Here is a 22,715-nt window from a genome sequence, read left to right as displayed (position 1 = left end):
AAAAGGGAGCATTTCCAATAAAATGAAATTCAAAACAGCATTTATTTTGCGACCGGAAAAAAAAAAAAAAAGAAAAACTATTCTGATAAAATTCTTCATGATGTTAAATTTTTTAATATTAATTAATAAATTATCTTATACATTTACTAAATCTAATTACACGAACAAGGATTAAAATTATCGTATACATTTACTTTATGATGAAGCAAAGCATTAAAAACTACACGATAAAATAACTCAAAAAAATTCCATTTCGATGACATTGAAAGATACTCCGAGAATGCTGATATCGTATATCTAATTAGGTCTTTCGTAATTACTTGTTTTTGACATCACGGGCGTTTCCCTTTTTTTTTTTTTTTTCTTAAACGAATAACTGAAAATTATTAATAAAATATGCTTAGAGAATGCCGAAATCATGAATCTAATTAGATCTTTTGTAATCACCTATTTCTGATATCATGATTGTTTCCTTGTTTTTTAAACAAATAACTGAAAAAAAAAATTAAATGCCCGTCATGTCTTAAAATTGTATAGTGCTTTCAATGAATTCATATTAAATTTGTTCCGCATTCTTGCCAACAAACGAGGCAAGAAAATCTTAAAGTTTGCATTATGCTAAGATAAAATACATGAATCATGAGTGTTTTCTTGTTTTTTAAACAAATAACTGAAAAAAAAATAAATGTCCATCATGTCTTAAAATTGTATAGTGCTTTCAATGAATTCATATTAAATTTGTTCCGCATTCTTGCCAACAAACGAGGCAAAAAAATCTTAAAGCTTACATTATGCTAAGATAAAATACATGAATCATGAGTGTTTTCTTGTTTTTTAAACAAATAACTGGAAAAAAAATTAAATGTCCATCATGTCTTAAAATTGTATAGTGCTTTCAATGAATTCATATTAAATTTGTTCCGCATTCTTGCCAACAAACGAGGCAAGAAAATCTTAAAGTTTGCATTATGATAAGATAAAATACATGAATTTTATCTTAGACGAACTGCTAAGATAAAATTCATGTATTTTAAGTTACTCCGAAAAATTATGCATGAAACAAGGAAAATCGAAAAAACACATTTTCTTATATACAATTAAACATTCTCCTTTACGATGAAAAGTTACGTTTTTAAAAGTAAATTATAAAAATAACGAAAAAAATGTAAAATAATGAATATGTTCTATAAAAAACTGTGATAGTAGTCTTACTCAGAATTTCGATGGTTCTTTTTTAATTCAGAATTTAATGTTAACCCGTTTCTCATTTGTTTTCGTTTTTCACTTTCATTATTTTAGTTTTGAAGATGTAGGTTTCTTAAAGTATTTTAGCGATGATTATTCTTCAACGGGGTTCTATTTCAAGATAACGTCGACGTCAGATAGAAATCAACGTGGTTCTGTTTCAAGATAATGCTAACGCTGAATTATAAGCAATTTTTTATCTTGCTTCCGTGTTTGGTGTAATCACCATGGTCACTGATATTTTATCTATATAAATAATGTCTGAACTCGAAAGTTTAACGAGAGGAGCGTCGTTGTCACACCATTTCGTACGTACTTCACGGTCACGTGACCTACTGTCGTACTTTCTGGCTTTGCATTGACCCTAAATGAAAAAACTCAAATATGAATCGGGCCTACATATCCCTTCGAAAGAAGCTAAAGTAGCAAGTTTTTTTATAAAAACTTCAACTGGGAAATGAAGCATTAACGCATCGTCGCTTCTTCTTGTGCTGCTTGTCTTCCTCCGAGGAAACTTTAATATTCAAATGTTCTCGCAAATGGTTTCGCTAATGGTCTCTGTTGTCATTTAATTGGGACATCAGATTATGTCCAAGTAAATATTCCCAGTAGCGCATAGATATTCTCATCATTAGTAAAGATGGACACATTGGTAATGCCCGAAATATGTAAAAGTAATTTAGTGAGTTTGTATCTATTTCAGTGCAATAAAGTTTAGTATCGGCTGCATAGTTTACTTTAGTGAAATTTTTACCGAATGAAGAGTAATCGAGTACTTTTATGACCATTTCAAATTTTCCAACCTTTATTTTTCTTTGTATTGTTTCTTTTTCAAATAGAATTTCAAAAAAATATTCTTTAAGAAGTGAGCATTTAACTTTGTGTTTTGGCAAACCCAAATTTTTACCAAAAGCGATTTTGTGATTATATATTTAGTAAGAAGAGGGAAACTTCTTCTAAATTCGCGAACCGATTTCAACCATTATTTATCTACAGTTATTGACGTTATAGGCATTTTTATGAAGCACCGGAAATGCATTGGAAAATAATAGTTTTGAATCCAAAGAAATTCAGGAATAAGTACTTGCTTTTTAGTTTTTCCATCGGTGTTATGTTACAGCTTACGTTTCTGAGAAAAATTTCGTGGTGAAAATCTGTGTTATAAGGATGCCCAAAATGCTGGCTTTAGAAATTAAGAAACATCAGATCGAATGTTCTGAAGAACTGCTTTACATGATAAACACAAATGAAAATTTGTATTCATGCCCAGTGACAGAAGATGAAACATGGCTTTCTACATTTGGTCTGACGAAATGCAGAACACGCAGACCAATCAAAGGTCTCGTACTAAAAATTCCAGATACCGTGGTAATATACAAAGGCTGTACTTAAAATAGATAACTGTGAAGAGAGAGACACAGAGAAGTTGTTATTTGAAGAAGCGGGTATCATTTTTTAAAAAATTGCGTAGATTCCATAATGCGCACCTACAATAACAGAAACATTTTGACGTTCTTTCCAACGAGTTTGTTTAGATCAAATCCATTTACTAGATACTTGTATAAAGCACTAGAAATACCTAAACTTAGAAAAAGCAAACTTTGGTGAAGATTTTGAATAAAACTCTGCCGATTTCCTGGGCGATCAGACAGAGGTTCCCCGTTTTCAAGAGAAAGAAAACAAACAAAAAAAGAAAAAAAAAAAATTCTCACGATACTCTGCGCGATATCGTACCTCGTGTGACAGCAGTTTTTATAAATGATTTCTGTCATAATGAATATTTGCTTATCCTAGCTGCGCTACGAACTATGTTGCGCCACTCTACAAACTTTTAAGACACCAGAAGCACCACTAGTCGATGAAAAATGTAACTATTCTGGCAATATCTTCATTACTTCAAATCTTTATTTATTAAATATCATGTTTTTATACTTAACCATAAAATTCAATTCGAAAGCAGTATCACAAAATAATTTAATAAGAGCACAGTTTTAGAATTTCCAATACACAGTCTCGCGCGCTGGAGATAAGTATGGTTTTTTTTTTTTTTTTTCCCCGTAAAGTGATGCTATTGCTCGCTTTGAAATCTCTGAGTTTGTTAATCAACAATTCGGTAAAGTTTTACAAAATATGAATCTACATATAATAAGAGAAAGAGTCTGTCTGTCTGTATGTTTGTGTTTTTCGTACGTGCTGCGCTTAAGTTAATAGACCCAGGGCTGCGAAATATGGAACACTGCGGAAAAAAAAAAAAAAAAAAAAAAAAAAAAAGGAGGACAGTTGTACGTCTTTCTTTTATGACCGAATGACAAGATTCAAATTGCGTTTTTCATGTCTCGAAAGCGCAACTTGTAATACGTATTAGATTTGATGTACGTGTGAGTAACACGTGCATACGAAAATATCCCTAACATTAACTAGGAAAGCCGAAATCTTAGTTAAGATAGACATGTTACAATTAATAATCAAATTTAATAAGGAAAAGTAACAGTTGCCGGGTACATTATAACGGCTTAAGAAATTCAGAGCACAGTACAGATGCGAGTACACAAGTTTACATATCTGGGCGAAAACAGAGACGCACACATTTGTTGAAGTAGTTCCACTTGACTGCCGGGAAAATTCTTCTCTCCCCGTCAGCCTGTAGGTTTGCCAAACGGGTTTACTGTTTCGCCAATTGGCGCTTTTCTGTACAGTTTTTAAGTCCGTATCGCCTGTTTGGCGCTGCCGCTGCATACTCCCTCCGCAGTGTCAACGAAATGTGACATACCGATGCGGGGGTCGGATTAATCGTCCAGAACGGGTGATACAAATGTCCGAAGTTTTTTTCACACTCTTGGAAACAACTTGAGAAGAGTCCATGGTTACAAAAGCGGGTTTCAGTCTATCTATGGAGATCGTTTGCTTAGTCCCTTTTATTTCGAGATCAAACGTTTTATCTCGTCTTTCTAGCACCTTAAATGGTCCATCATAAGGAGTTTGAAGTGGTTTTCTAACTCCGTCGTGTCGAACAAACACCAAGGTTCTTTAATATACTAAGGTTAGGCCAGGAACGGAAAAAGCGTGCCATTGGTTGCTGGTAGTGACGTCACCCGGGAGACAAGATGCATCGGCCGACGCGTCTGCTACATGATTTTGGTAATGGAAAAAATGTAAACTAAAGCAAAATGATCATTTTATATGTGGTAGATACACCGGAAATACCGGGTATATACTTTCCGATTAAGTATTTTGTTAAAGAAAATGTTTATTTTATGCACAGAATTAGTACGAATGCTGAAAATAATTGTAAACATTAAATTCTTTTCGTAAAGGAAAGCATTAGAAAATGAAAAACGATATTTAAGTTAATTAAGGGAAATAAATATTGTAAAACAAGGTATTTTTCAATATTTTTTCGTAGTATTGTTTGCACTAAATAAATCTTGTTGAAAAGAACACATGATGGCATAACTGCTAAGACCATGGTAAAAACATAATCAAAAAGTATTATTCTATTTATTTTCATTGCTCATGCACTTTTTTTAATGCAAATGAACTTTGACATTCCATGAGAAATATATGATCGTGTTTTTCAGTTTAAATTACATATCTCAACCAAAAATCTATATAAAAAGATTTGACTTAACAAATTCATATTTAAATACCATAAAATTCTACAAATTTCTTAATATCCGTCATTATACTTTTAAATAGTATACTTATCGCATTCTTTTTAAAGTCACTTCATACTGATTCACTTCAGATTTTAGCAGAAGTGCATATATTTTCAGTATAATCTAAAACTACTCTTATAATCCCTTACACTCCCAAGATTTCTATATAACATTTATCCTGACGTGATTATTTGCTATAGTAAATAATCTTCGATATTGGCATCCTATTCTTCCTTCCATACATTAAAAATGGAACAATTAAAATACATTTTCTTACACATATACGCACAATAATAATAAGAATAAACTTGCCCTACATCTTAGTTTCGGCCCACCAGCAGCCGAGCGGTAAAGTCGCTGAACACTGGTAGTTCGGTCCGAATCCCGCGAACTGGCTGGCTGCATGGGCGTTTTCGTGGTTTTCCTCATGTGTAACGTGTATACGAGCCAGTTTCCCTGAGAAAGTCCTCCACGAAGGCATCACACCTATTACGCAGATAGCCCTAGTGTGCTTTGCCATAATTAAATACACCACCACATCTTAATTTCAATTCAGTCTGTACATAAATTAAATATTTTTAATTACTAATGTATTTTTATCAGGTTGTTTCTTAAAATACTTTTGTTATACTCGAAATATGTGTTCAATATTGAATTATTTTTCTTTCTCTTATAATTAAAAACAAGTTATATGGAATCAAAATTAAAACATATGCAGCAGTTAAATAACACTGAACAGAATATTTTACTTACTTGTATTCTAGCATTATACACAGATTTGTTTTCCTTCAGGTTCAAGCATGTGTAAGTTATATCAATTAAATTACACCACACATACCTGTATGCATCAGTTAAATAACACTGAAGGAAATATATCACTCACTCATTCGATGTTTGCATCATAGTCTGGTCGAGAAATTGTTCTTTCCTCACGGTGAGGCATGTATCAGTTTACTTAGTTCGCAAAGCTTAACCCAGACGCTGCTTCAATACATAGAATTACGTTTGGGATGTAAAGAAAGTAACTAAAACATGTGAATGAAGTTGGATACGCGAATTTATTAACTAATCATTCAGGTACTCAGTTTTGTTAAACATGACACTGAATTTAAATATCTCACTACGATGTAAGTCTCATACACAAAATGAAGATTATGATAAAAAATGATTTAAAATGAGAAATTTTTTCAATTTAAATGTAAAATAGCAGTAAAATGAAAAATAAATGTAAAATTACATCACAGTTATGTATGAAAACTACATAAATTCATTAAAAAATAGTTATTTTATCTGGTTGTAAAGAGTTTTTTCCGCCAAAAAACGTATTAACGTGTATAATTCTGACACAACGCTATAGCACAATTTTCCACTTCCGCCTAGGTATAATAGCAAATTAACAACACAAATCAAATCAAACTGTTGATGCAACGAAAGTAAACAAACGCCAAGAACTAACGCTGTCACCCACATGACGTCATGCGTATGTGGCATAACTTTCTCCCTGCACTGCGCATCGCTCTTGGGCCCCCCCTGAACAAACACATATGTGGACTTGTGCAGGCGTGGATGAATGAAACATGTTCGCTGGCCGTGGCTAGAAGTCGTGGTCGGGCGGACACTGGCAAAGTGAGATTTTAAATCCTCCACAAACTGTTTGGGGGACGCATCCGGAGGTGTCGGATTGAAAAATTCTCCTGGGAGACGGATAGTCTTTCCATACACCAGTTCAGAAGTGGTTGCTCCTATGTCCTCTTTGAGAGCGGCGCGGAAACCCATCAGCAGCGTTGGAAGGGCAGCCACCCAGTCACCGGTATCGTGCGCTTTTAAAGCAGCTTTCAAAGGACGGTGGAATTCCTCGATCAGTCCATTCGCCTGTGGGTGGTACGGAGACGTCCTGATCCTCTTGATTCCCAATAATTGGGAAAGGGCTCGAAATAAGCCGCTTTCAAACTGTCGCCCTTGGTCGGTAGTAATAACAGTCGGACAACCAAATCGAGTAATCCAGTGGTCATAGAAAACCTGTGCTACTGTGCGTGCTGTTATGTCTGGTATGGGTACTGCTTCGGGCCATCTAGTAAATCTATCTATCATAGTTAGACAGTAATAATTATTTTGAGAAGGAGGTAGGGGACCAACAAGATCAAGGTGGACGTGATCAAACCTCTGTGATTGGTCTGGAAACTTCATTAACGGGGTTCTAGTATGCCTGCTTACTTTTGCTTTCTGGCACGGAATGCACTGCCGTGCCCATTTCGCACAATCTTTGCGGATGGAAGACCAAACAAACCGTGAACATACTAACTTTGTTGATGCGCGAATGCCGGGGTGAGACAAATTGTGCAAGGTGGCAAAAACTTTCTCACGGAATGCCGGAGGAATGTAAGGGCGGGCGTTACCTGTTGACACATCACAATATATCAGTAAGCTACAATTCGGTAAGGTAAGTTTTTTGAGATGTAGAACTTTTGACTCTTTAAGCAATGTTTGTAATTCTGGGTCGATTTCTTGCATTTTAGCGATTTCCTCATAGTCGATAGGGTTAGGCATGCTTATTGCTTCTATACGCGAAAGTACGTCGGCAGCGATATTCTCCGAACCTTTTATATGGCGAATTTCAGTGGTGAATTGTGAGATAAAGTCTAACTGCCTAGCCTGACGAGGTGAACACTTATCCAAACGCTGTCGGAATGCATACGTGAGCGGTTTGTGATCGGTGATTAAAGAAAAGTTCCGTGCTTCCAACATATGCTTAAAATGCCTAATAGCAGCATAAGCCGCCAACAGCTCTCGATCATATGCACTATAGTTCCTTTCCGCCTGCGAAAGCTTTCGTGAGAAAAATGCGAGAGGCTGTAAATTTCTATCAACTATTTGTGATAGCGTTCCACCGATCGCGAAGTCTGACGCATCAACCTGTAAAACCAACTGGGCATCTTTCTTCGGGTGTGCCAAAAGAACAGCATTAGCGATTAGCTGTTTGCACTTTTGAAATTCACTCCGCGCTTCCTCAGACAAATTCAGGATTGTCTTATCATTTTTCTTAGCCCCTTTTAAATACGAAGTTAAATGTATTTGATTCTGGGCTACGTTGGGTAAAAATCGACGGTAAAAATTTAAAAATCCTAAAAATCTCTGCAAATCTTTTACCGTTTTAGGAAGTGGGTAGTTAAGTATCGGTTCCACTTTGTTCGTCAGAGGCTTGGTACCATCTTTATTGATTATATGGCCTAAAAAAGATATTTCCGGAACGCCGAAAACACATTTCGAAGCGTTAATTGTCAATCCATATGAAGTTAATCTTTCAAAAACAGTACGTAGGTGAGATTTATGCTCATCTTCCGTATCACTAAATATCAAAATATCATCTAAGTAGACGTAGGCGAATTTTAGATCTCCAAGAATTTCGTTCATAAACCTTTGAAAGGTTTGAGCTGCTCCGCACAGTCCGAAATTTAAAAACGGAAATTCGAAAAGACCAAATGGGGTGCAAACTGCAGTTTTCGGTATATGATCTGGATGGACTGGTATATGATGATATGCCCGAACGATATCAATTTTTGAAAAAATTGTCTTTCCGCTAAGCGTATTATTAAAGTCTTGTAAATGCGGGATAGGGTATCTGTCGGGTTCGGTGCACGCGTTTAGTTTTCGGTAGTCTCCTACTGGCCGTATGTCGCCCGAACTTTTAGAAACTACATGAAGAGGTGATGACCATGCTGATTTTGATGGTCTACAAATACCTTGATCTATCATAAATTGAAATTCTTTTTTTACTGCTTCGTATAACTTAGGGCTTAACCTACGCGGTTTACTGTGCACAGGAGGACCGTTTGTTTCGATGTAATGAACCGTACTATGCTTTACTCTACCCGAATCGGATTTTAACTTCAGTACTTCCGGAAAGTCTTTCAAGATTCTGTGATATGGTGAATCACCAGATATTAACTTTACCGAAAAATAATTTTTAGAATCGGAAAGAGAACCAATACGAGTTAATTTCGTAGTATTATCGATAAGCCTACCTCGTTTTAAATCGATTAAAAGATCAAAATGCCTTAAAAAGTCGGCTCCTATTATAGGCACTGGTACATCGGCGATTAAAAACTTCCAAGAAAAGTTTCGTCTAAGTCCTAAATTCACAGTTAACAATTTTGTTCCATACGTAGAAATTCTGGAATTATTCGCGGCAAATAATTGAAGCGAATCAGGATGCATTTTCTTAAATTTAGAAGTCGGTGTCACACATGAAACATCCGAGCCCGAATCAATCAAAAAGTTTAAATTTAGTCTGTTATCGTAAACATGTAAACGACATGAATGCGCGACTGCCGATGAATTTCGATCGACAGCCGCTACTACTAGTTTTCCTGGGCCGTAGTGTTCTGAGAAAAGGAACAAGGTGCTCGACATTTTCGTGCATTATTACCGAATCGCGAATGAAAATAACAATAATTGTTCACACGCTCTCGGGAATGCCCACGCGAAAAACTACGTGCTGTGTTATGTTGATCCCGGGGGAAATTATTATTCGTTTTTCCGCGGGAGAGTCGCTCGACTTGTTTACTTAGGGCAGAGATTTCACCCCTTAAGGCCTTAAGCTCCTCGAGGAGGGCACCAGAATCGTTAGGGTTTCTGGAGGAACTCGCCGAAGCTGCCTGGACCGCGAACACGCTGTTGTTCGTTGGCGTGCGCACTTCAGCTATCTTATCAGCCATTTTTGCTTAAATTGTCTAAGGATTCTGAACTTATTGATAAAATGGCATGCACCTCGGAAGGTAACCTTTGCAGCCATAATGATTTTAAAAATTCGTCAGTTATACAGTTTCCCCCTAATTCTCTCATTTTTCTCAATAAGTGAGATGGTTTGTCGTCCCCTAAATGCAATTCGGAAATAAGTCTGCGTATTTGCTCGCTTTCCGAATCTGAGAATTCTACTATTAACCTAGCTTTAAGGGCATCATATTTAGCCGTCGCTGGGGGATTAAATAAAATATCTGATACTGCGGAAAGAGTTTCAGGGTCTATCGAAGAAACCACGTGGTTGTATTTTGTACTATCGCTACTAATCTTCGCTAAAGCAAAGTTACTTTCAACTTGAATAAACCAAAGTTTAACATTATTTTTCCATAAAGGGGGGATTTTAACTGCCACGTGTGAGATTTGTGGCTCCTGAACCGCCATATTCGATTCCTCGTTGGTTTGGCCTTCCGATCCTGGCATGGTTGCCAATTATAAATATATCGTAAATCGTAAACTTAATGTTTTGCACTATACCTTATCAAAACAGTATCAATTTAGAATAAAATAATGAAGACATTCAATATCTCAATAAAAGTGTGAGCAGAAACATTACCCAAAGATCAATTTTAAACAATCAATAATTAAATTAAAACTATAATTTTAGAGCAAAACATATCACAAAAACATAATTAAGACCAATCACAGATAATTAAAAAAATTTGACCACATACCTGTAAATCCTCCTTAAGTGTGATAAACCACGTGTAATCCGTACGATAAAATGAGGAGGAAATAAATAGGGTTGAGCCTTTATCAGTCATAAGGAAGAGCATTGGCATCAAAATAAGGCATATTTTTAGTTTTTTAAACAAAGATTGAGACAGATAGTCATTAGGGATCGAAACAGAAGGAGCGAGGGACAGGGTCACCAATGATGTACGTGTGAGTAACACGTGCATACGAAAATATCCCTAACATTAACTAGGAAAGCCGAAATCTTAGTTAAGATAGACATGTTACAATTAATAATCAAATTTAATAAGGAAAAGTAACAGTTGCCGGGTACATTATAACGGCTTAAGAAATTCAGAGCACAGTACAGATGCGAGTACACAAGTTTACATATCTGGGCGAAAACAGAGACGCACACATTTGTTGAAGTAGTTCCACTTGACTGCCGGGAAAATTCTTCTCTCCCCGTCAGCCTGTAGGTTTGCCAAACGGGTTTACTGTTTCGCCAATTGGCGCTTTTCTGTACAGTTTTTAAGTCCGTATCGCCTGTTTGGCGCTGCCGCTGCAGATTTATGTATATAGCATTGTTCTAATATAGGTATTTTGACACAAAATTGGACTTTTTCTGAAATGACACGCCAATCTTTTGCCATATTTCGATTCTACAACTCAAATTATGCCAAACTTTCAAGTTTTTAAAAAATTAGTTAAAATTTTAGCTCCTCAATGTTAATTCAATTTAGTATGTATTTTTTAATATCTCTTTTTATATGAAACTTATTTGATTCTTTTCTACACAGTTCGAAATTTAGGTTCATTCCAAATAAAATCACCCATTTTTTATGATTTACTTTTAAAATTTGTATCTTAAAATAAATTTTATAAATTTTTCGAAAGTATTTTGATTTATAACCGATAAAATGTTTACAATCATCTTAAAGTAGATGTATTGCTAAGCATACCTGCAAAAAATTAGAGCTTTTTATTCAAAATTTACGAAGATATACGTGAATTTATATATTGGCCTGTATTGAAATTGGAAATTTGTTGAAAGCGATAATAACGAAAATGTGGTTTACGAGCTTTGTTAAAATTATTTGAAAGTAGAAACAATGCGACTCTTTTTACACTCATCCACAATGCAAAAAGGTAGAAACGCTGTGAATTTTTTCCCGCTCCTGCACAATGGAAGAGAAAGGAAAATAGGTGTCTATATCGTAAGAAGTTCGTCAAGTGCATTATTCTTGGCTTAAACTGGAAGGAAAAAAAAAAAAAAAAACTGCGCCGAGTTAAATTTTTAAATTTCTCCATAAAATGTCGCACGAAATTTTACAAAATTTAATATTTAGCCATAATTTGAATCGTAGAATCGAAATATGGAAAAAACATTGGTATGCTATGTAAGAAAAAGTCCCATTTTGTGTCAAAATACCTATATTAGAACAAACGTAGAACGGGAGATATAGAACTATCCTTTTTTTTTTTTTTTTTTTTTTTTTTTTTTTTTCCGCAGTGCATCTAGACAAGAGCCACCTCGAAGCAATATTTTTTTTTAAAATTCGAGTGAGTTATTTTTATGTTTTTGATGAAATAGCATCAAAGTGATAATTTTCTCTCATTATATCAGCAACAATGGCTGCGTGCCATTGTTACTGATATATCACTGTTGCCGATATCAGCACTGTTGCCACTCGGAAAAATGAGGGTGGTAATTCTGTGCAATTTTAAATTTAATGTTTCTCTTGGATGCTGGACGTTTGTCGAGAGAAGGCAACGGCAAGTTCGTTAATTTATTTATTAGGATAATTAATGATTGTATTAAGAGATATTGCTTATTTTATGGTACATTTTTTATATGCAATACATTTTTATTGAATTTTATTTATTTATTTTTTTGTTAAAATTGTTCTCCAGAGTAAAATTCTGTGCAGTTTTTAAATTTAATCTTTGGTGTTCCCTTTAGGCATTTTCCCGCTATATTTAAGATAGATATATAGAATATATAAGATATATAGAAGGCTGTCCGTGTAACGGCTGGTAGATAATAAAACAAATTCGAAATTCGAAATGTCGGCTTCCGGATGCCCATATTCGAGTGGAGGACTACGTTATTCAGAATTTGATGTCTCTAGGTACCGTTGTTATTTCACAGTGAGAAAAACATACATACATTTATGCAGATTCTTCATTATTTAATTCTTATATAAATATAATGCAGGGCTCCAGTATTTGGTGGCAACAATTTGAAAAATGAAACGCCATTTATAGTGAACCAACGAAAAATGCCAAAACGAAATTCTAAAAAAAAAGGTTGATATCTTCCTTTGCCATTCTGTGAAAACCACATCACACTGTCTTTACTTTTCTTATTGAATTTTTGATTTTTTGTTATTTTTGGACCAACCTTTATATCGTTAATATTATACATTAAAAACTACTTTTAAATGCATTCTCTTTTTTTAATTCTTTAGCTAACTGGATCACTCTAGGAGGTATCTATTGATCTACGTTTTAAAATACGTTTTAAAACAAGGCATTCTTTAAAATGAAATTTTTTCCTAAAATTTCTAGAAGCTTCAGTTCAGCTTATACTAGTTTGGATTTTCAGGTAGTTAATTTTCTTTCACATACAGAGGTAGATCGCCTAACGAATGTTTCATATAACGAACATCTCGCGTAATGAATGCATGCACGGATCTAAACGTGTCTTGCATTATGAACCGTACGAAATCTCCTCACAAATTAAACGTCAAGATAATCTTATTTTACATCTTGCTTTGATGGTGCGTAAATGCAAAAAATGGTGAGTAGGCGAAGATAACGAGTAAAGGAGTGGCCAAAAACAAACCTATTTCTTAAATATTTACCACTACTGAAGAACTACGAAGTTCTCTTAGACTAAGAATATGAGGAAGCTTATACGGAATTTCCTTTTGTGAGAAAACGAAAATGTGGCGCAGGATTGACAATGCATAGGATTTGCAGCCTTTCTACCGGCACGCATTCGACGCCAGCAGCTCAAAACCCGGCTTAGATCCTATATCGTATGAATTCTGTGTCGACGTCGACCCTACGCAGGTCGATCGTATGTTCCGATAACTCTATGCTGGTGATAAATGAATATTAATTTTCTTATTCATTATTATGCCATTATTAAAAAAAAAGTTTTTTTTGTTCTTGTTTTTGTCGTGTCGATTGTATGCTGATAACTCATGTTAGTCGTATGCCAGAGTCGATCCTTTGGTGGATCCTTCTGTGTCGGGTCAATCCAAGGCAAATACTATTGCATTGCTGATACGCAACGTCCATCCTATGTCGATCCTACTTTGCTTAGGATGACCCTGAAGCCAGAAGGAGGGGAATTTGAGATTTATATCAGGGTCACAGCCAAACAGTAGTATCTAAATAAGCTGTGACCATGTACAACTTCAGAGCCATCTCAAAGAAAAGATAAGATTATCTTTGACAATTTCTTGAAACCTGGATCTCACAGGAAACCAAATACAAAAAGCTAAAGGACAGCTGAGTCTTCTTTTACGTCCAGTGGATGACTAGGAAGGCTTAGATTGATCTGCAATAAAAATTAAATAAATAAATAAAGGCTGGAGAATGTGTACATGTATAGTACATGTAAATACTTATTTAACCAAAAAATTAGTTAATAAAAAGTTCCTAACATTCCCAAAGCTTCAGGTGTTTTTTAATATTCTCTGATATTTTATTGCACTATTTTACGATTCTATACTGGGCATGAAAAAGGATTAAAATTGTTTTCGTACTAATTTCATGGCGACGCAGCATTTTGCGTGACGAAAAACACTGCTGAACGGTTTACGTCTGTTATGCAAGGTACCAATAGGCAACAAGGAGGTCCCCCCCACCTTTAATTTAGAATAGCAAATCTCTTTTCACTATTTTACTCTTTGTTTGATTTTAATATGAACTTTTACTTATTACTGCGGGTTTAAATTAGAGTAATAAACATGCTTTCACTCTGAGGTAAAAATTACTCCCTCAACAATTTGGAATCTAAGGTAATACTGCTAAGAGTATCTGTTTGTCCTCCTAAACAAATATTAGCATTAAGAATTTCTTATCTTGAAAGAAGAAAGATATTGTTCTTCATTCTTAACATTTAGTAATATTTTTAATTTAATAAATCTATAAATGGATCTTTCATTTCCTACAATTATTAATGTATAAAATAACTTAAAAACTGAAAGAAAGTGAGAAAGAAAAATATATTATGAAGTAAATCTTTTTCTTGATTAATCTTGTTTTCTGAGATAATATTCATGTGTTACTTCAACAGTGAAAGAATTTCGTCTCATTATATATACTAGTAAGCCTTCGATTCTCTAATGAACAGAATAAGCGACCGGTGAAACTCGCTACAATGCGAACTGCGAGGAAAGGATAATGGGAGAATTAAAAAGTAGAGAATAAATCCAACTTTAAAACCGGATATACATTTTGAAACTTGATTATAAAATTAAACGAAATTAAGTAATAAATAAATAATATTTAATAAAAAATTAAACGAAGGAAGATCTATTATTTTATTTCATTCTATAATTCTGGCTTCAAATACAAAATTTTTAATTATTTATCTGTCAGTATTTAATTGTGTCCTTAAGTAAATGAACTTAAATTTATAGTACTTCCTACTATGCTTAAAAGTAATTAAGAAAGGTTGAAGAATTTTTTTTTAAATTAATCAGTTTAATATATTGTTATATTTTCAATATTTCAAAAATTACTTAAAGAAAAAACGATAGTTTGTTGTTAATTTGTTGTTAATCTCTCTTAATTCTAAATGAAGAAATCTGTATGTGGATAATTCACATTGCGAAAAAACGATGGCGCCTAAAATCACCAAATTTTGGATACACGTAGTCCTTCAACCAAGCATGTGTTCTTCAAAGCGAGAATTTTGAATTTCGAAGTTGTTTTCGATTTATTTCATATTTTGTACGAATTTAATGAATTCTTGATTAAAAAATTCAGCGGTTAAAAGACAATATGTTTCCACTCAGCGAAGCACAGCATATTTATATTTCAAATTTAATCAGAAAACTCGGCGATTTGAAAGAAATGTGTTGTTACTCGGCAAAGCGTAAGATATTTGGATTTCAAATTTCATAAATGAACTCGGCGACTTAAAAGAAACGTGTTGTAACTGCCCGATATAACATATGTTTAGCTCCCACAGGCCAGTTTTTTGCCATTTGACGAAGCGTAATAGACTTTTAGCTCCAATTTAATTTGTCTGTTACTAGCCTCTACGCAGCCAGCCTTTGTCTGGCTTTTAAATGTACCGGGAAAATGCCTAAAGGGAGCACCAAATATTAAATTTAAAAAATGCACAGTTTTACTCTGCAGAACTTTATCAAAAATGCAACTTTATAAAAAATATTTCAATAAAAGTGTATTATATATATAAACAAATTACAATGAAATAAGTAATATCACTTAATACAAATATTAATTAGCCTAATAAATAAATTAACCATCTTCCCGTTGCAAAATCTTAAGAATTCAAACGGTATAAGGGAAGCTAAGAACTTTGTTTCCTAAAAACAATCATGCAAAACTTTTCAATATCTTAAAAACAGTGAAATAAGCAGTGATTAACATGAAAAAACACACACACACACACAAAAAAAAAAAAAAAAAAAAAAATTCTGAAAAGGAAAGTATAATTAATATTTTATCTCGTATTTTCAAGAAAAAACAGTCAGCAGACCAGTATACAAAGCATAACGAGAAAGTCTGTGTATTTGTTCGTTAATAAATCTGTCATTATTATAGCTATCGTCACCAAACTTTCTACAGTTCTTTTCTGGGTTGTTATAAAGTCCATATCCACTTAAAAAAAAATTTAAAAAAAAGTCTCTGAAATCAGAGATATTATTTAAAAACTCTTAAAACGGTAATTTGTGACGTCATTTTTCCGAGTGGCAACAGTGCTGACGTCAGCAACAATGGCAACTGTGCTGATATCAGCAGCAATAGCAATAGTGATATATCAACAATGCCTGTGTGCCATTGTTGTTGGTTTTCCCATTATGTCTGATGCGATTTCATCAGAAAACATTAAAAAAAAAATCACATTCTAATTTTGAAAAAATCGCTTCGAGGTGCACTGGCATCTTGTCTAGATGCACCCCTATGTATCAAATTTCGTAGCCCTGGGTCTATTAGCTTACGCCCAGCACAAACGAAAGACAAACATAGATAGACTTTTCCTTTTATTATATGTATAAACTGATCAACAAACTAAAAGATTTAATAACGCTGTTTTGTATCCTTGTTATTAATTACTAACTTGAACCGTGAAATTACACTGGATAGACTCATTAAAAGGATTACTTTTTTTACTTCCTTATACGAAGTAAAAGGTGTATTATAATCGCGGAAAATTTTGGGTATCATATTTCAACGAAAATATGCATTTTGGCCACTGGCGAATCCATTTGAACCATGTTTTTGCGTGGACAGACGTACGTTTTTGGACGTACGTACAGACAGACCAAAAATGGATTTCTAATAGAATTCAGAAGAGATTTTTTCGTGACATTTTTTTCTTACGTATTTCGTATAACTCAAAAACGAGTAGCCGTAGAATGTTGAAATTTTGTATACATGGGAACTGCTATAACATGCAGTTGTGCATCTCTTTTTTCCATTGCAGTCGGCCTCTGTATATATGTATGTTTGCCACTGTCTTACCTGACTCGGTGAGCTCAAGTTTTTTTTATTCGGTACTTTTCCGTTTCGCCGGCGCAAATCTCGCCAAGCAGACTTTATTGGCGACAACATACAGTATACACATAAAAAATATTAAAAAAATATTAGTTCTAAGAATTCTTTTAAAAAAAGAAGGCGTAAACATTTTAATATCGCTTAAAATTTTATAAAAAGCCAATAAATAAAGAAAATAAATTTGTAAAAAGACATTAATTTAAGAATTTACTATGCTTTCATGGTTCAACATTCGCCGGTTCATATCATGTGACCCCAAGCGATCTCATCTCACGTAAACTACTCTACAAAAATCTAATGCTCTCAGTAATTATCTACATTCATTTCAAGTTAAATCTTAATTTGGAACACAAGTTTAAATGCAAGAAATATTTCAATTCGTACGAATAGCTTACTCAGAAATTATGTAAAACTGCAGTGCTTTACTTCGCTAATGCATTCTCATTAGAATGAATGAATTTAACCCTTGACTTTACCGTTATTCTATATTTTCGGCTTCGGATAAGCGCTGTGATTGCATTCCAATTGACTTAATTACCGAAAATGGCCTTAGACATAAACTGAACTATCTGACAAAAATTCTATGTATTCTATATGCCAGTATTGTAAGAAACAACCAGTCTGATAAGAAAAAGCTGCGACTTGTTTTGAAAATGATGTGTAAAAGGTTACCAGCGAGAATATTCCGTTTGGCATCAGTTGTACCGTTATTGGCGACTTTATCGCTTGCGCCGGCAAAACGGAAAAGTACCTTTTAAAGAAAAAGCTGCGACTTGTTTTGAAAATGATGTGTAAAAGGTTACCAGCGAGAATATTCCGTTTGGCATCAGTTGTACCGTTATTGGCGACTTTATCGCTTGCGCCGGCAAAACGGAAAAGTACCTTTTATTCTTATATGTTGGTGAATTGTAAATATTTTTCTTTAAAAGTTATGCAAAATTTGTTGTTCTTATGTTTCTGTTAAGGTTTTTATGCCTGTAGTTAATCTGCTTGCAAAAGTTGTAGAATTATCAACAGTTTAAAAGTTTAAGTGGCGCTGCTAATCCTAACGAGGTCGCCATTTCTTTAGATTTGAAACTTTTAGTAGAATAGTGCACCAACTTTGGTGTCTTTTTGCTCAGTGTGACCAAAATTAATATTGTAAAAAATTGCTTATTTAACTGTTTTTAATTGTATTTGGTGTTTTAGTTTTTTCTGTATTTTACAGTTTTTAATGAAGACTGAGTTTTTATGTATTTTTGCCTTGCCGTGAAGTAGGAACTGAATTGTTTGAATTAGAAATATATCTCTAATATGAAATTCGAGGAAATAAATTTAAATGAAGTGCAAGAAAAATTGTGTATAATTTAGTAGGCCGTACAAGGAAGTCATGTGGTATCCACATCAGATATTTTTTTTCACCTTTTTATAGCCTAAACTTTAGGCAGCCTTTCGCGCCAGCGGCTAGTTAGATACTGTAACCAGAAATTGTAATGTGTAACTGCTAAAACAAATTGAATTATGTGTTTTTCTTTTTGGGTTGAATTTCGTTTTGCTATTCTTGCGATTTAAATCTATAAAAGTGTCGATCGTTTAGTTGTAAATGATTTTAAACTGCATTAACATTTAAACAGTCAAAATACTCAGATATATGATTTTGTAATGTCAGGGATCATCATATAGGGCAACTGTCAAGAACCTCGTAATTTTTTTATTATGAATTCTGTTGAAGTATCATTGCAGAGTACCATTACCATTACAGAATGTTGCAGTTGATACTCTGTAATGGTTTTGTTCAATAATAGTAACAACGTATATTTTCATTTATAGAACTTCCTCTTATGTGGGATGGAGTATGTCCTAAGAAATCTTCGAAATGTCCTCCAAGGTAATTTATCTCCTGTTTAGCTTCATGTAGCTGAACGTATGTATGATTTTAAAATTATCGAAATAATTATTAAAACTTATTTTAATAGTTGTATGTGTTATTATGCATCCACTAAATTTATTTAAAGGAATATTTTGTTCACATGAATGTCCAGTTGCTTGAAAAGAATTAAAAATAATATGGCGCATGAGAATCATTTTCGTTTTGTTGCAAAATAAAAATGTATACGGTGTCTGAAAAGTCATTACCTATTTTAAAGATCATTGTAGGTGGTGTGAATATGAAAATAACATGATGCTATTGATGCCTCACTACATTTATTACCATGTCCACCCAAAAAAACACCTGTAATTCACCACAATTTACCTATGTCAGTAGCATTTCTATAAACATGTGGGTATATGATCGCCATTTATTTTAAGCAATCAAGGGATACTGCGTTTAAAACAGCGCGAATTTTTCCTTCAAGTTCATCCAGAGTTCTGAAACATTTATTCATTGATCCAACCCTACAAAAACAAAAAGAAAATGTCACAAAGTGTGAGGTCTGGACTTCTAGCAGGCACTCCTTGGTCCAAGACGACAGAGCCGTCTTCTTGAAAAATGATTATACAGCCACTCCTGAACAACATACTTTTGGCGCGCTGAACTCCCGAGGGGGAATGATTCTTTCACTCATACATAACAAAGCGTCCATCTCCTGACCCTGCTGAAAAGACTTCTTTTACCTCTTTGTCCACGGGAGTGACCGTCGAGGCTGCAGCCGGAATCATTAATAAAAGCATAGGATTTCATCACTGATGAAAACTGTTGCACTCTGAAATCACTCATCCTAGACAAAGAACCTTTATGCCACTTTTATGCATCTTCAGTTACTTGAAACATAAATGGTGAAAAATAAACTTCTGTTGCACGTCACGTTGTAGAGACATCAAGTACCTCGAAGCAGGAGTCATGAAAAATGAGCAATGCCCTCGCCGGGATTCAAACTACGGACCTCTCGAATACGCGCCGAGCGTGCTGACCACTACACCACGAAGGCATGCTAAGAAGGCGGGAGAAATACCTTATATACTCCCCCTTTTAAAGGTCGACTGGGGATTAGGGGACCCAATCGCCTAATCCTGGTGGTGGAGAATCATCATCCACCACCTTGTTTAGTTCGGGTGCCACTGTAGAGACATCAGGTATTTCGAAGCAGGAGTCATGAAAAATGAGCAATGCTCTCTCCGGGACTCGAACCACGGACCTCTCGAATACGCGCCGAGCGTGCTGACCACTACCTCTCGAATACGCGCCGAGCGTGCTGACCAAATGCATGCTAAGATAGCGGGAGAAATACCTTGTAACGTTTCCCTTAAAAGTACGTTGCAGCATTACATATTTTCTTCATGAAAATAAGTATTGTCTTAGTGAACACCTTGTATATTTTTGTAACTTTAAAATAAAAATTAGATGATTTTCATTTACTCATATAAAAAGTGTAATGCAAAATCAAACATGAATTAAATTTATTATAGCAAATTAAAAATTTAATAAAAACCAAAATAGCAGTATTTGCATTGTATGATGCACAGAAAATGGAAGGATGTGTAAATGATTAGAAACGTAACACATATGCAAATTATGTGCACTATTAAGAATCTAGAGCAGCGGTCGCCAGCCGGTGGTCCACGGAGCACTAGTGGTCCATGAAAACATTTTGATAGTCCGCAGAAAAGTCGGGACATTATTTTTATGCAGATTCAGTTTAAAAATAGCGAAAAACAAAACCTATTATGGTATATGGATTGTACTTTATTTTTTTTAATTTTAGCTACTACGTTTAGCGATGCAGGTCTATCTAGCGACATTTGAAAGTGAGAGTTAGCACCCATTGATATGCTGCTATTATCAATAATAGCGCGGACTGGAACTCTCTTTCCTTTTGAATTACAAACATATGCTATTGTAGTCGTTAATAACGCAGTTTTTCTCCGTGTCAATAGGCAACTTGATGGATTTTTATGAGAACCATCTGCATTCTTGTTTTTAATTGCATCACTGGAAGTTTCCGCTTTTGTTTTGTCTAACTGTTGATCGATGGCGAGTAAGCGATGATTATTATGTTTACAATAATTAAAAATTGGCGGCATAACACTTTCAGTTTATTGATATTGCTTTGCGTTTGCCAGTTTGTTTTTGCTTTTCGTAAAGTACCTTTCAGTGATATGGAAATGTGAAGCTTTCTGTACAATAAGGTAAGATTTTTGTACTTTTCATATACTTATTCAGTGTGAACGAAATATGTGTATCAGTGAGATGTTAATAATGTTTTAATTGTTACTCATAATCAGGGGCGTAGCCTGAATTGTCATAAAGGCATGCTGCTGAACACCAAATGTTTCGAAAATTATATTAACAAATGAAAATTAGAATTACATGTATTAGAAAGTTGAATATTGTTTTTGCGTATTAATATGTTGTTTTTAAGGTCTGATTTAAGGTTTTGTTTTAATTCATATTAGTGGTCCGCCAAATATAAAATTATATATGTAGTGGTCCGTGAAGTTCTGAGGGTTGACGGCCGCTGATCAAGAGAGAATATAAGAAAGGATTACAGAGAGCTACTATTTAAACGCTGGAATTGTATTTACTCACCGCTTATGTGCTCAGACAGTTGGAATTTTTGTTAAGAAATACAGCAGTTTTCGAGCATGATATCGCAGGAGTGTTAATGGCATCTCGAAACTATAGATTATCTATTCAAGAAAATGGTATTCAATGTCAGGCTCATTGTAGCTGTAGTGATTTAGATATACAATTATTGGATTGAGGAAAGTAGATATTCAAGTGGTTTTTCAGAAATTAAAACTACAATTTTCAGCGTTTTATAAAAGTTTGATTTTATTTCACTTTGGAATTTTTAATTTGTGTTTAAGAATCTAACTTTCTTACTCAATGCCTTAACTATTATTAAATGCTTGTTAATATTCATAACCATGCGTTATTAAAAGATATTTTAAAGATAGTTTTAGTTTCCATTTATTGAAATGTCATAACTGATTTTATAATGTCAAAACTGTTTACATTAACTTTTACTAATTATTTAGACAACGTATTTTCTGCTTTTATTGAAATACATTTTTCTTTTTTTCTTTAATGTTTTCCCTTTTGTTTTCATTTATTTCTTAGTCATTGTTTTTTCAGCTTTGATAGAAAAATTAAAATATTAATATTTTTATAGTTTTCAGGGTGTTCCTCCTTTGCTAGTAATTTCCCTTGATGGATTTCGTGCAGATTATCTAAACAGAGGTTATACACCTACATTAAAAAATATTTCTCAATGTGGTACCAGTGCAGATTTTATGTATCCTGTTTTTCCGACAAAAACATTTCCGAACCATTACAGCATAGTTACGGTAATTAATATTTATAAATATTGTAATTTGTATTTTACATTGTGTTATGGTTACTATTTTTCGTATCTTCTATTATCTCGATATTCTACTGCATCTTTTGCACATCATTTCAAAGTTATCTTTTTGGATAGACAACGAAGTATACGACTGAGTTTGGCAGTCGTACTTATGAAGGGCTTACATATGTGCACACCAGGTTGCATTATTCAATAAAACATTATAGTATCAGGCATAGAGGTAATAAAATGTGGAGGATATCCATGTCTATTATGATTATGGAATAGTTAATTGGGCTGGATTCAGTATTAG

The 22,715-nt window shown here is 34.1% G+C and overlaps 1 protein-coding gene across 1 annotated transcript in view; it reads left to right on the top strand.

Moving 5' to 3' along the window:
* Nucleotides 1-22,715, top strand: part of LOC118192267 (ectonucleotide pyrophosphatase/phosphodiesterase family member 3-like) — a 130,428-nt gene that overhangs the window by 23,411 nt on the left and 84,302 nt on the right. Inside the window, exons 3-4 of the mRNA XM_035363193.2 lie at nt 18,948-19,005; nt 22,232-22,406. Of these exons, the coding sequence (XP_035219084.1) occupies nt 18,948-19,005; nt 22,232-22,406 (233 nt within the window). The remainder of the gene's footprint in view (nt 1-18,947; nt 19,006-22,231; nt 22,407-22,715) is intronic.

Source organism: Stegodyphus dumicola, chromosome 10 (genome assembly GCF_044657685.1).
Source record: "Stegodyphus dumicola isolate Sdum_Otavi_A_Nest chromosome 10, ASM4465768v1".
In the NCBI taxonomy this organism is placed as follows: Eukaryota; Metazoa; Arthropoda; class Arachnida; order Araneae; family Eresidae; genus Stegodyphus; species Stegodyphus dumicola.
The sequence above is the reverse complement of the archived record's forward strand: the minus strand, read 5'-3'. Positions and strand labels throughout refer to the sequence as shown.